The 15,937-nt window shown below is 36.9% G+C and overlaps 1 protein-coding gene across 1 annotated transcript; it reads left to right on the top strand.

The window, feature by feature from the left end:
• Positions 1–1,020: 1,020 nt before the first annotated feature.
• On the top strand, positions 1,021–4,378 carry LOC121998133. The gene is made up of 2 exons (XM_042552893.1): positions 1,021–1,379; positions 3,419–4,378. Exon 2 carries the CDS (start codon positions 3,501–3,503, stop codon positions 4,065–4,067), a length of 567 nt encoding a protein of 188 aa, XP_042408827.1. The 5' UTR covers positions 1,021–1,379; positions 3,419–3,500; the 3' UTR covers positions 4,068–4,378.
• Positions 4,379–15,937: the final 11,559 nt, after the last annotated feature.

The raw sequence follows: 15,937 nt of genomic DNA, 5'->3' as shown, positions 1-15,937 counted from the left end.
TTCGGTCCTAACACTAAGTTCCCGTACACTTAGACACAAGGCATTAAAAGATAACAAGACCTAATTTGACTTGATTGATCACATTACAATTACCATAGAAAGAGGTGACAATATGAATTAGCTTATCATACACTGACAATATTTGGGAGAATATATATAAAACCGAGGTTGAGGGGCATTACTCGGAGGAACCAATAAGTTTTGAGAACTTTAAAAATTTGAAAGAAATTACGGAATGTATGAAACATTTGAAAAATTTTAAGGATAGTATATGAAAATGGAAATTTGAGAATATTGAACATAAAGATGATAGTATGAACTTTACGAAGTTATACTTTTAGAATTGAAATTTTTTTTAAAACCTCTGCTATAAGTTGGATCCATTCCAAAAAAAAAAATAAAGGATGAAATGAATTATAAAAAATAAGTATGGAATGACTTTTGGGTATAGGATGAATTAAAAAAAATAAAAGAGAGGATAGTTATATATAATCTAAAATTGGTGACCATTAGAAAAACAAAACATTAAAAAAATTGATAGAAAAAATAACATTCTAAACAAAAATTTGCAATGGCAGCAAGCATGTTGAAAAAAATGACAAAAAAATAACATTCGAAACAAAACAACGTTTGAGTAAAAAAACCTTCGAAACAAACGTTTAGAAAAAAAAACTGAAAAACTAATTATATCATATTAAAAAATTAAATCATTATGCCCACCAATTCTTAAAAACCTGGTTCGATTTATCCAACGCAACCAAAAATTTACAAAATAAGAAACCTGGCCACCAGGCCCACCACACGGCACGGGGTTAAAAAAAAATCCAAAAAAACCACGAGACCAATTTTTTGTGTTTATTTAAAAGATTTTTAATTTTTAACAATTACGAACATTTTAATTTTTTGTGTTTATTTAAAAGATTTTTAATTTTTAACAATTACGAACATTTTAATTTTTTGTGTTTATTTAAAAGATGACGTGGCAGATAAATAACTAAAACCGATCAATTCGAACGGGACCATCGGCGAGTGCTGGAGAAGAAGCCGAAGGATGATGCTGTCCGGCGGAAACCCTAATGCTACCTCGCCAAGAACCCTAATTTCTTCCAATAACGGTAGATTATATCTGGTTTTCTTCGTCCTCAGTATGGACGAGGGCAGCGTCGACGTCGATATTGGGTTGGATCGCCTCGGAAGAGCAATCTGCTACGAAGTTTTTTTTAGTAAGAAAAGAGCAATTCCACCACCCTTTTTCTTCCTTTTATTTCTCTTAGTAAATGATACTGAAAGAGGACACTTCAGAAGGTTCAATCTGACTCAAATTCGTCTTATGACGGCGTGTGCGGCGAGTAGATCGTTGAATGCACTGAGACTATCAGGTTCGTTTTCGCTCTTCCTTTTCTAATTGTTCCGTTGCTTCATGCATTGGATCTGGCATTTCTGTTCTCTGTAGTTAGCAAACCTATTAGTAAGTGGCATTTTTTCGCTGTTACAGCTCATGATTCATTACCAATCCCGATATAGTGAACTTGCTTTACCATCACATGATGGTTATTTTTGCAAACTATTTATTGATATCTGAGGTCAGAGCATTGTTTGATTCCCAACTTGCCTCCTAACTTAGGTTATGAATGAACTTTCTGGAATAGAAGAACTTGAAGAAGAAGAAGAAGAAATCGAAAGGAAAACTAATCAAAAAGATCAACTAATCCACGAGATCAGAGAAACAATCAATCAAAGTTGGAATCTGCCAAGTAAAAAAAAAAAATCCTATAATGCATCTCTAAATGTATAACAATTGTATCAATTACATTCACACTCAACAATAAAAATTGGAAAAGTCAGTCGATCCTTGATGAATTCTGCTCATCCCCAATCAACTTTCAAACTGAGATGTAGTGGGTTATAGATGGGATACAACTTGTGGCAAATTGCCATCTTTGATCTGTCGTCTATAATTTCTATGTAACTATCTTATGTATGGAAATGCACATACTCTGATCCAATATATCAGCACCAACAGATTATGGTGTTTCCAAAAGTTTGAGTTCGGGTCTTAATTTTGATCTAATGGCAGAAGAAGGCATATCAGTGGTAACAAAATTATTGAAAGCCTTTGGTTGAGGAAGCATTGATTGGTAATGAAGAATTGCTCTAGGATAGCAAATATTTGTAGTGTGCCTGAGGTTGAGATAAATTTGTTAGCATGGTTTTGAGACCTGAGTGGTCTTAAAACTGTATAGTTTGAGGCTTGCCGATAAGACCAGCTCGAGAGGAATAGAGTGTAGGGATTTTGACTAAGAAGATTGGAAAAGTTAATGGTGTAGAAAATTGATACTGTCTCGACTGATGGTGATTTTTGGCCATGGATAAATGAGCTATATTGGTTTGTAGGGAGTCTGCAGTTTCTTGCATTTATAATCTGTATTCATAGCTTAGCAATAAGCTATTCACTTCTTCAATGGAGGGCCGGTCACCACAATTTTGTGTAGAAGTCACAAAAGAGTTGTAATCTTTGAGTTTTAGAATGTATTCCATTGCCGAGAGACCGTCTTGCTTTTTGTAAAAAAAAATCTGCAACATACTCCTTAGTTCTGACACGTGAGCAAATGACAAGGTAGAGTAAATTTGATCGAGAGCCAAACAAATGTCGTGTGCCGTTGAATACCCAACAATTTAAGTTGTGAGTTCTTGGGTCAAGGTGGATAAACCCAGCTTATTATCAGATGATTATAGCATTGTCAAGAGGTATAAACAGGATTAACAACCAAATTGTTGAGATCAAGGAATTTGGGTCATCTATATTTAGCAGCTGATTTTTCCAAATCAAATAGTTATTTCCGTCTAGCTTGAAAGGGGTTGATTCATATAAGGAAGTATTGAAGGGGATTGAAATTAGACTGAGGAATCGCACAGGAGTAGAAGTTGAAGTTTGATGATTCATACATGGATTTGGGCTGAGTGGTCGATGATGTCGGAGAAAAATCACTGTTGTCGGTGGCGGAATTGATTCTGATACCACGAAGAGTTTTCTGAGTGAAAGGAGGCGAAGGAATGTACTGGAAATCAGTACTGTATTCTTGGGTAAAAGGTTTATCCGTATACAACAGATTATGACCTAACACAAATGGCAATTAAGAATATAAAAATAAGAAAATACTAACTATAAAGTAACCATTAATTCTTTGTCTAATGGATCTATTCAGCTTTGAACTTTGATCGGCGATGAATATTAATACCTAGTCCTGCAAAATCTAGACTGTCGTTAGCATCGATTATTAATGAAATAAGCTGTTGTTTCATTCCTTATTCTTGTTATATATACCTTGAAGTTGCAAATGAATTTTCTTCAATAAATATGTGCTAATTTTCGTGAGGTATCTTTGCTTTTTGGCTGATCCTCCTCCAACACCAACAGGCGAAGTCAGTTAGTTTGCCGCTCAGAATCCATCATCGATCTACAGATTTCCGGTTGTGGCTTCTAATCCAAGTTCCGGATCATGCGTTGTTTCGTCCGAGCGTCCCGATCTGTAACCCAGCGGTCTCTCCCGTTCCAACTGTGCCATCATCGACACAGACTCCTCGGCATCATACATAACACTGGTCCTGCACAACGGGCAGGTCGAGTTCATTCGGAGCCATGTATCGCTGCACGAGACGTGGAAGACATGGCCGCAGTTGGGCAACCGTCGGAGATACTCCCCTTTGCGGTACTCAAACTGGCATATCGCGCACTCGGCGATCTCTCTCCCGCACCCATCTGTGATCGCCTCCTTGTACTGGAACGACGGCATGCAACGGATGACGGCAGAGGCCAAACCTCCACGGCTAGTTTGGCTCGTCGACTCCGGTCCGGCCCGGTGCTCGTCCGGATTCGGAAACCTTCGTCGCTGTCTCCTCGACGCGGCCACACGAGTCGAGGGAAAGCACTTCTTCTTGATGAGGATGATGAGGATGATGCAGGCGAGGCAGAGGAAGCTGACGGCAGCTGCGGCGAAGTCTTGACGGGTGGCTGCCCGGAGTATCATACTGGTCGATTACTTGGTGGTGGTGGTGGTGGTGGATGAGCCGGAGAGGACTTTGAGCTGGACTGGGTTTGGTTTTAATGAGAGGGAGGAAGTGCATCGAATAGATCAAGAGAATCTTCGTGTTGTACGTCGTGCCTTGTCTTGGACGTTGGAGACGGGCGATAGCGCGATTTCCCAAGGTTGGCTCGGGGACTCAGAGAAGCTTCGGTCGTGTTGCTTGTGGATGCATGGCCGAAGGCAGCATTTCTGCCATTGGCCCTTTGAGGTTGAGCTCAGTTTTTTTTTTGTTTTTGTTTTTTTTCAATCAACGATCCAGATAAATTGAAACGCGCCAATTTCATAAGTTTTTTAAACGGTCTAAAAGTGCATTTGCTTAAGAGATATCATTAATAATCTTGATTATTGACTCAAGATTATTAATCCTATTTAGCTTAAGTAATAAATTGTTTAACCATGTTTGATTTAAGTAATGAACAATTCCTAAGTAACTAATGATGCTCGTCATATTAACAAATATCAGTAAAATTTAGAATGTGATTATGGACGAAATGTGAGATTTTTGACTATTCCGGAATTAAGAGAAATATTTCTAAAATTATTCTCGTGGTTCGTTCTGTGCGTGGAGGCAGGCGTCTAGGATAAGAAAGGAGCGGAGGCGGGGGCAAGGGTGAACAAAGGGGAACAAGGGGTCGTGTGGACGATGATCTTTCAAAATGAACATCATCCAAAAGCTCCTCCTCCTTCTCTAATATTCGGCCACCACCACCATCAAGGAACAAAAGAGAGCAAGGGAAAAGGAAAGAGAGAGGGCCGACCACAAGAGAGAGCTCCAACAAAATAATAAGAATTGATGTCACATGAGGCCTCTCCTCCCCTTCCTTTATAATAATTGCCCAAGGCAAATAAGGAAAGATTTTTATAAAAATTAAAATTTTCCTCTTGTTTTTTCTTTTCCCCTTTTATTTTTCCTTTTCTCCTTTAATTGATTGATTGACCGACCCCTTGCTTGGGCACCAAGCAAGGGTGGTCGGCCCTTAAAAGAAAAAAAATAATCTTTGTAAAAATTTTATAAGCAAAAAAGGAAAGTTCTTATAAAATTTTACATGCTCTCTTTTAATTTCCTAATGTGGATGTTAAAAAAAAAAATTTTAAATTACAACAAAGTTTTAAAATTTAAAACTTCTCTTCTAAAATTTCCTTTTTTAACATGGTTAGAAAAATAGAAAATTTTAAATTTAAAACTCTCTTCCTTTTTTCAAAACCATGAGGATGGTTTAAAAAAGAAAGCTTTAAAACTTTTAAACTTTCTTTTAAACCATGTGGCCTAATTCAAATAAGGAAAGTTTTGTAAATTTAAAATCCTTCTTTTAAAACTTGTAGTTATCTACAAAGAGAAAATTTTAAAAATTCAAAACACCCATCCTTATTTGAATTATGGTGGTCGGGCCCTCCTTGCTTGGGCATCAAGCAAAGGTTCGGCCCTCTTTGAGAAGATAGTGGCCGACCTCTATGGCTTGGTCACCAAGCCATGGGTCGGCCTCCTCTTGGACACCAAGATGGGCTTTTCATGAGTGGATTTGAGGCATTAATGAAGCTACGACAGGGACCTAGAGAAGAAATTGGTTTTGACCTTCCGATGAACTCGAGTATCCCGTGTTCACCCCGAACACACAACTCAAGTTCATCAATAATAACTCATTCCACTAGAGAGTTATTATTGCACTACCGCATCAATCCCAAATTACATTATGGGCTCATTCTTATCATGAGTGTGTTAGTCTCCCTGTGTTTAAGATATCGAATGTTCATTAATTTAATTGAGTTACTAACAACTCGCTTTAATTAATATCTTAGTCCAAGAGTAGTACCACTCAACTTCATCGTCATGTCGGACTAAGTCCACCTGCAGGGTTTAACATGACAATCCTTATGAGCTCCTCTTGGGGCATTCTCAACCTAAATGACTAGGACACAGTTTCCTTCTATAATCAACAACACACACTATAAGTAATATTATTTCCCAACTTATCGGGTCTATTGATTTATCGAGCTAAATCTCACCCTTTGATAAGTCAAAGAAATAAATATTAAATATATGTGCTTGTTATTATATTAGGATTAAGAGCACACACTTCCATAATAACTCAGGTCTTGTTCTTTAATTAAGTCAGTATAAAAAGAACTTACTTTAAATGATCCTACTCAATACACTAAGAGTGTACTAGTGTAATTTATTAGTCAAGATAAACTAATACCTAATTACTGTTGGTTGCTACTTGGAAAACCTAGAGGTTCCACTGTACAAAATTTTTGTACAAAGGTCTGAACCTTTTCCTAGCTACCATGTGTTCTTTTAAATTAAATTTTGGATCGCCTTCGGAACTTAACACGTTTGATCCAAAACTTAATCTATTCGTTCTTTTAGGTTTTGACTTGAGTCTCCTGCGGAACTTAACACGTTCGACCCAAATCACCTTAAGTTATTAATTCCATTAAATATTAATTTCCATAATTGGTTCCCAATACTGACGTGGCGAGGCACATGACCTTCTTGGATATGGGAGCAACCACCACCGACTAGACAAAACCTTTTATAGAAAGCTAATATTTAATTTCCTAAAATAACTTTAGGTTAACCGAAAAGAACAATCAAATCACAAGGATAAATAAAACAAAAGAACACAACATCGAAAAAACATATTCGAAATACTAGAACGTAAGCCTCTTGTATTTGGTATTATTTCCATAAATAACTAGTATGATGCGGAAAAGGAAAAACTACTAGTTATACCTTCTAGAAAGACCTCTTGATCTTCTATCGTATTCCTCTTCAACCTCGGACGTTGTATGGGCAACGATCTTCCGAGATAAGAAACCACCAACCACCTTCTTCTCCTCCTAGCTAGGTTCGACCACAAAGAAAGAAGCTTCACCAAGGAAGAAAATCAAAACACTAACCAAGCTCCAAGAGACGCTAGCTTCCTCTCCTTCTTCTTCTTCTTCTCCAAGTAGTATCCGGCCACCACAAAAGCTCCAAGGGAAGAGAGAGGTTCGGCCACCACAAGAGGAAGAGAGGGAAAGGATGGCCGGCCACACCAAGGAACAAAAGAGGGAGAGAAAATAATAGAGGTTGTTCAATGAAGGTACCCTCACCCCTTCTTTTATATTCCTTGGCCTAGGCAAATTAGGAAATTTAATTACAATAAAATTTCCTCAATTTCCTTGACATGATTTAATTGAGAAAAATAAAATAAAATTTCCCCAATTGAAATCTTATGGCCGGCCACATTAATGAAATCAAATTGGACAAGTTTCAATCAATAATTAAAACTTCCTAATTTGTTTCCGGAAATTTTAAAAAATAAAATTTCTCTTCAAAATCTCTTCATGGTTGATAAAAAGGAAATTTCTATAATTTTAATTTTACAACATGTGAATAATTTTTAAAGAGAAAATAAAATATCTCACCAATCTACAAATAAGGAAAGAGATCTAATCTCTTTCTTTAATCTATTGTAGATCTTTTACAAGAGAGATATTTTAATTTTAATTCTCTTTAATAAATTATATCTTCCACATAATAAAAATTAAAATTAAATTTCTTTTTTAATTTAATTTGGCCGGCCCCCACTAGCTTGGGTTCAAGCTAGGGCCGGCCACCCAATCTTATACCTTGGCCGGCCCTAGCTTGGTTCCCAAGCTAGCTTGGCCGACCCCTTATTGGTGGGTATAGAAGGTGGGTATAGGTGGATATAGTACTCTATAAATAAGAGGCTACGATAGGGACCGAGAGGAGGAATTGGTTTTGGTCTCCCGATAAAATTAAGCATCCCGTGTTCGCCCCGAACACACAACTTAATTTTATCAATAATAATTCATTCCACTAGAGAACTATTATTGAACTACCGCACCAATCCCAAATTATATTTTTTTGGGGCTCCTTCTTATTATGAGTGTGTTAGTCTCCCTGTGTTTAAGATATCGAATGTCCACTAATTAAGTGAGTTACTGACAACTCATTTAATTAATATCTTAGTACAAGAGTAGTACCACTCAACCTTATCATCATGTCGGACTAAGTCCACCTGCAGGGTTTTAACATGATAATCCTTATGAGCTCCTCTTGAGGACATTATCAACCTAGTATCTCTAGGACACAGTTTCCTTCTATAATCAACAACACACACTATAAGTGATACTATTTCCCAACTTATCAGGCTTATTGATTCATCGAACTAAATCTCACCCATTGATAAATTAAAGAAATAAATATCAAATATATGTGCTTGTTATTATATTAGGATTAAGAGCACACACTTCCATAATAACCGAGGTATTTGTTTCTTTATAAAGTCAGTATAAAAGAAACGACCTCAAATGGTCCTACTCAATACACTCTAAGTGTACTAGTGTAATTATATAGTCAAGATAAACTAATTCCTAATTACACTACGACCTTCCAATGGTTTGTTCCTTTCCATTTTGGTCGTGAGCTACTGTTTATAATTTATAAGGTACTGATAACATCATCTTCTATATGTGACACCACATACTATGTTATCTACAATATAAATTAATTGAACAACTACAAACAAATGTAGATAAATTGACCAAATGTGATTCTTTATTTAACATAAATGTTTACAAAAGCTTAGGCTTTCAGTATACACTCCAACAATTACATTACAACTATTCTAACGGTTTGTTCCTTTCAATCTTAGTCGTGAGCATCTGTTTATAATTTATAAAAAACTGATAACATGATCTTCTATTTGTGACACCACACACCATGTTATCTACAATATAAATTAATTGAACAACTACACTTAGCAAATAAATGTAGACATTTGACCAATGTGATTCTTTTATTTCAAAAATAAATGTTTACAAAAGCTAGGCTTTTAGTATACACTCTAACACTCACCTGAACCCAACTCTGACATTCTCCTCGAGTAGACTTCCTTCCTATCTTCTCATCCCTCAAACGTTGCACACGTCCTTCTCGTCTGCCGATGTACTTTTCCACAGCACATCCCTCGGATGTACCGAGCCCGTCGACTCCTTTCCCGTATCATCATTCTCGCTAGCTGCGTTTTCCACTCGACTTCTTGTGTTCCTAAACTCTGGCATACTTAGACATAAGGCTCAAATATAATAGAACCTAACTTGACTTGATTGATCACACCAAAACTACTACAGGGTATTTACAATTTGAAGATGGGGCAAGCGACCTATTTTTGTTCGAGTTATAGTTCAGCTACTCATTCGTATTTGGGATTGGAAGAGCAATCTGACACCCCTGCAAGGAAGGACGCCTAATGATTGATCTGCCTGATAAATTTTTTGGACAATGAAAGAATTATAGGAGAGAGACCAGTAGCTACTTTTTCTGGGTTTGATTAATCGGGCTACCTTTGTGTCGTGTGCTTGTTGATGACATATTGACCATCGTGTCGGCTTTATTATCCTTAATTATTGTTCTGTTTACTCATTTCTTCTCTTATAACTCTCGTGTTTGAGTGTTGATCAAATTGTGAGGTTGGGGTTGTGGTGTTGAAGGTTTACAATATGCATGTATTGTCAAGCAGTGCCACAATCATGCTAATTGTTGGGCAGAGCGACTGTTGAGAGAAAAACCAGACAGAATGACTGTAGGGATAAGAGTTGGGTGATAGAGTGTATACTAAAAGCCTAGCTTTTTGTAAACATTTATTTTTTAAATAAAAAATCACATTGGTCAAATATCTACATTTATATGCTAAGTGTAGTTGTTCAATTAATTTATATTGTAGATAACATGGTGTGTGGTGTCACATACAGAAGATCATGTCATCAATTCCTTATAAATTATAAACAGAAGCTCACGACTAATATGGAAAGGAACAAACCACTGGAATAGTTGTAGTGTAATTTGGTATTAGTTTATCTTAACTATAAAATTACACTAGTACACTCTGAGTGTATTGAGCAGGACCATTTAAGGTAAGTTCTTTTTATACTGACTGCATAAAAGAACAAGACCTTTGTTATTATAGAAGTGTGTGCTCTTAATCATGATATAATAACAAACACATATACTTAATATTCAGTTCTTTAATTTATCAAAGGGTGCGATTTAGTTCAATAAATCAATAGGCCCGATAAGTTGAGAAATTGTATTATTTATATGGTGTGTTGTTGATTATAAAATGAAACTGTGTCATAGTAATCTAGGTTGATGATGTCCCCACGAGGAGCTCATAAGGATTGTCATATAAATCCTGCAGGTGGACTTAGTCCGACATGACGATGAGGTTGAGTGGTACTACTCTTGGAGCTAGATATTAATTGAGTGAGTTGTCAGTAACTCATTTAATTAGTAGACATTCTATATCTTAACACAGGGAGATTAACACACTCATGATAAGGAACCCATATAGTAATATGGGATTGGTGCGGTACTTTAATAATAACTCTTTAGTGGAATGAGATATTATTGATGAACTCGAGTTGGGTGTTCGGGGCGATCACGGGAAGCTCAAGTTCATCGGGAGACCAAAATCAATTCCTCCTCTCGGTCCCTGTCATAGCCTCTTATTTATAAAGTGTTATACTCACTCATACCCATCTTCTTACCCACCTTAAGGTGGTCGGCCAAGCTAGCTTGGAGCCCAAGCTAGGGTCGGCCAAACCAAGGTTAGATTGGTCAAGTAGGTGGTCGGTCCTAGCTTGAACCCAAGCTTAGGTGGCCGACGACGATAAATTAAAAGAATTTTATTTTTTAAAATATTTCCTTATGTGGAAGCCATGGTTTTAAAAGAGAGTTTAAAATTTAAATCTTTCCTTTTATAACTTTCTACAAAAGATTAAGAGAAAGGTTTGATATCTTTCCTTATTTGTAGTTAAAAGGAGGATTTTAATTTTTGATAAAACTTTCCTTTTTTGTAACTATCCTCATGGTTTTAAAAGAGAGTTTTAAAATTTAAAATATTTCGTTTTATAGCTTTCTGCAAAAGATTAAGAGAAATGTTTGATATATTTTCTTATTTTTAATTAAAAGAAAGATTTTAATTTTTGATAAAACTTTCCTTTTTATAACCATCCTCATGATTTTAAAAGAGAGTTTTAAAATTATAAATCTTTTCTTTTATAGTTTTCTACAAAAGATTAAGAGAAAGATTTGATATCTTTCCTTATTTGTAGTTAAAAAAGAAGATTTTAATTTTGAAGAAAATTTTCTTTTTTGTAATCATCCACATATTTTAATAGAGAGATTTTAATTTATAAAAGTTTCCTTTTATAACCAACCATGAAGGAATTTTTTTTTAAAGAGAAATTTTATTTTAAAAATTTCTGGAAACAAATTAAGAAGTTTTAATTTTGTGTTTAAAACTTTCCTTGTATAGAGGACATGTAGGGGCCAACCACATTAATAGAAGAAAAGGAATTCTTTTTATCAATTAAATTTTTCTTTCTATGGCAAAGAAAATAAGGAAGTTTTTTTATTAAAACTTTCCTTATTTGCCAAGACCAAGGAATATAAAAGAGAGGGTAGAGGTGCCTCACCTCATAACATATCTTCTATTATTCCTCTCTTCCTTGGTGGTGGCCGACCCTCTCTTCTTCCTCTTCCCCTATTCTTCTTCTTAAGTGGCCGATGGCATCATCTTCTTGGAGAGATCTTGGTGGCCGAATTTTGCTTGGAGAAGAAGAAGAGATAGGAGATATTGTTTCCTAGCATCCCTTGGAGCTTAGTTGGTGGGCGAAATTCTTCATCTCTAGGAGATTGTTGGTGGCCGAAACTTGCTTGGAGAAGAAGGAGGCTTGGGTGGATTCTCTTCTCGGTAGATCGTCGCCCACACGATGTCCGAGATAAGAAGAGGAATACGACAGAAGATCGTGAGGTCTATAAGCTATAAAAGGTTTAACTAGTTATTAGTTTCCGCATATAACCTATTCATCCTTTTATTTAGATCTTGAAATACCAAACACAAGAGGCTAATGAATCTAAGTTATCGAATTTATATTTTCAATTTTGTGTTTCTTTTGTTTTTCGAACTTGTGATTCGATTGTTCCTTTTGGTTAAACCTAGGATTAATATAAGGAAATTAAATATTAAATTTCGTTGAAAGGCTTTGTCTAGGAAGTGGTGGATGCTCCCATACCCAAGAAGGCCTAGTGCCTCGCCATGTTTAACCTGGAAGCCGATCTCTGAAATTAATATTTAATTGAATTTGTAACATGGGTGGATTTGGATCAATAATGTTAAGCATCGTTTGTGATCCAAGTCTAAACCACTAAGAATAGATAAGTTGAATTTGAAATCAATAATATTAAGTTCTGTTTGCGATTCCAAATTTAATTTCTAAAGAATACAATAGGTTGTTAGGAATGGTTCAGGACTTGTACAAAATTTTTATACAGGGGAACCAGTACGATATTTCGAGTAGCAACTAACACTGACATAATGGCTGTAGGGATAAGAGTCCGGCAAAACGGCTATAGGGATAAGAGTCGGGCAGAGTAGCTAAAGAGATGAGAGACAGGTAGTGCGGCTATAGAAATAAGAGAGGGAAGAGCAACTGAAGAGATGAGAGTCATATAGAGCGGCTATAGAGATAAGAACCAAGCAAAACAATTGTTTAGACGAGAGACAGGCAGAGCGACTGAAGAGATGAGAGCCTGCCAAAGCGACTGAAGAGATGAGAGCCGACCAGAGCGGTTATTTAGATGAGAGCTAAGCAGAGCGGCTGTAAAGATAAGAGTTGGACAGAGCAGCTAAAGAGATGAGAGCTGGGCAAAACGACTGTAGAGATAAGAGTCGGAAAGAACGGTTGAATAGATGAGAGCCGAGCAGAATGATTGTAGAGATAGGAACTAGATAGAGCAACATATTTTGATCCTGACAAGGAAATTATAGGCACGAGAGCCCTGCTCACTTGTAACTTGCAATGGGGCGAGAGTTTGGGAACCGACCAAGAGGTCATTGGGATGTGAGAGCTTTGCTCACTTATAACTCGCGTAGGGGCGTGAGTCTGGAATATGTTCATTAGATAAAAGTTAATACAGATAGAGAATGCTCCTTAGCTATGGTAAGGCTGGAGGTAATTCACCCTCCCTGTGCGATCCAGCTTCTAACCTTTGACATTTTTGACCCAAGCCTCTTGAGGATTTTCTATGGCTCATTCTCATGGAGTATTAGCTTAGTTACATCTTCGACCGACACTATAAGGATTTCTAACCAAGTAGAGGGCACGTCTACAGAATGACCTGAATGGCTACATTTCCTCGGTTTTCCTCCTCTAGGGGTTCTCTCATTTCTTTTCCTCTACCACTTGACAAGCCACCCGGATCTTCTTTTCCTTTAGGCGAATTAGCCGGTCAGGCCAAGATGTTAGGGTTGCTGGCCTACTGTCTTAGAAGTTGAGGCATAATTTCGGGCAGAGACAGACCTAGTTCTGCTACTCGGTAAGAATCCCGAGCGAACTGGAGACAATTCCCTATGTCATGAGTGTGAGACTAGTGGTAAGTACAATACTGAGCCTCCCATGGGGCAGACTAGTTCACAGGAGCTAGGACGACCTCGACCCGCTGCACTACCGCTACTTCTTGAGCTGTCAGAAAATTTAACCGAGGATCCTTAGGATGGACAAAAGGTGGTGATTGCCTCCTCTTCGACCGACCAGTTGGAGCGAGGGTCTTTATCTCTTTCTTCTGGGTGACTTAAGCTTCGTCCATATTAATGTATTTGGTCGGTTTCCCCAACAAATTATCAAAGTCCGTTTCAGGTTTCTGAATGAGGTCTTGAAAGAAGTCTCCCTCTAACATGCCTTGAGAGAATGTGCTTATTAATATGACTTTCCGCAGCGTGCAATTATGTTATCCGCAGCATGCATCGCATACTGCACAACTCCATGCTGTTAAAAGTCAGAACACATTCGCAGTGTGCAGCTGCGCGCTGCGGTAAAGTGCATTCATAGCGCACAGCTACACGCTGCGATAAATTGCATTTGTAGCGTGCAGTTGTGCGCTGCGAAAAGTGCATTCACAGCGTGCAGCTGTGCCTGCGAAAAGTGCATTCACAGCGTGCAGCTGCGCGTTGCGATAAATTGCATTTGCAGCATGCAGCTACACGCTGTGGTTAATATCATTCGCAGCATGCAACCGTCCGTTGCGGTTAAATGCATATAAAATAAAAAATATATATATATATCACACATAATTATCAATATCGTACAATTATAACTAAAGGAATAACTGTGTTACAGGCATACGAAAATAAAGGAAATAAATATCATATTATTTTTATTTCCAATAGAAATAACTGTGTTACAGGTTGATAAGGTAAAAAAATAGTTGATTGCTGCCACTTTAACAAATGGGATCGATATCATGTGCTTCATTCCCTTATCTGAGCAGCTTTGGTGAGGGTGAGAGCAACACCAGGTGCACCATGGCACCAATGCACAAGACAATCTGCATTGAATCCTTCGGTCGATGGGTAGTTCCCGCCGATGGATCCGTTGTTAATCCTGTAGTTAAGGGTGCCCTGAACATATTGCAGGTCATCTTCATTGAGATTAACACCCATCAAAGCATGCATGATCTCAGCAAGGCCATGGGCAACCCCCAGCACCTCTCACCATTCCACTCGTACATCAATGGGCAGCTGCTCTTGTTGGCTAGTCTTTTTCCATCCCTAATCATGTCCTTAGCTACTGATCTCTACAAAATTATGCATCCAAGAAAACACTATTTAAAAGAGCAAAATATGAAAATGAGATAATAAATTTCATCATTTAGTCTCACATCTTCAAACGATAGTTCTCATGATATGCTTGTACTAGCATAACATCCACCTACGTGATTTAGTACTTCAGGTTGGATTAGAGTCTCTTAGACTTAAATATGGTATTAGAATCAATCCCTCATCTCTAACGAGGTTGAGATTGAGGAGAGGAGGTTGAGATTGAGGGTGGAATATTAAAGAAAGTTGGGAGTGAGAAAGATAAAACTTTCAGTCCTATTCTCACATCTTCAAATGAGAACTCTCATAACATGCTTAAACACTATAGGTCATCCTTGTAAGTGTATTGATATTTTGAATTGGATTGGACTCAATCTTGGACAGTACAATTATAATGAGTGAATGATTTAGAAAATAATGAGAGGGAATAAGAAGGAAAGTTACCATATGAGTTGAGGGAATTGTTCCCTTGCCGATGTGTTTATTTAAGAAAGAACATGCCCACAAGTAGCCAACTCTTCCATATAAAAGCTCATTTGGGACGTCGTGAGGAAATTTAATTTGTTTAGAAGAAAATGATAAATTAAATTTTATGCAATTAGCAATAAGTTTCCTGTGGCACATGATATTGATCCCAACTGATGCACTTTCATATCTCATGTATCATACCAATGACATTTAAACAATACAATAACATCTGTGAGACTTGTAAAGAGAAACCAAGAGAAATCAATGATCTTGAAGCAACGAAGATGAAAATTAAACAATTCCAAGCCATAAAAAAAATCTCTACAAATAAGAAGCTCCGTTTCACTAGGCTTGGCTTCTCTCAAAATCCATGCAAAAGAAGAAATTGTAGTGATCAGAACTATATAAAAATGCTTCAAGTTTCCTCACACCATAATTCACCAAAAAATGGAAAATGATGCTACAAGAAAAATCTTAACTTGGTTATTAACAGAAGGGACCTAATATTGTTCCACTAGGATGAATTTATACAAAAAAAAAAATCTCTACAGAAACTACTAGTACACTAATAAAAAATAATAATGTAAATGTATTAATTCAACCTATTTGCAACCATACACTATTTTTATTGGTTATATAATATCCTTGTGCATTTCCTTTTCTGTTAATATCTAAGCTTCTATTGGTATGAAACTAGAGTTCAAAAAAACATAA

This window comes from Zingiber officinale, chromosome 6A (assembly GCF_018446385.1).
Source record: "Zingiber officinale cultivar Zhangliang chromosome 6A, Zo_v1.1, whole genome shotgun sequence".
Taxonomy (NCBI): domain Eukaryota; kingdom Viridiplantae; phylum Streptophyta; class Magnoliopsida; order Zingiberales; family Zingiberaceae; genus Zingiber; species Zingiber officinale.
This window is presented reverse-complemented; position numbering and strand designations above follow the sequence as displayed.

What these genes read in the sequence shown, in the direction of transcription:
- LOC121998133 (XM_042552893.1), top strand. Translation starts at nt 3,501, where the DNA reads ATGCGTTGTTTCGTCCGAGCGTCCCGATCTGTAACCCAGCGGTCTCTC.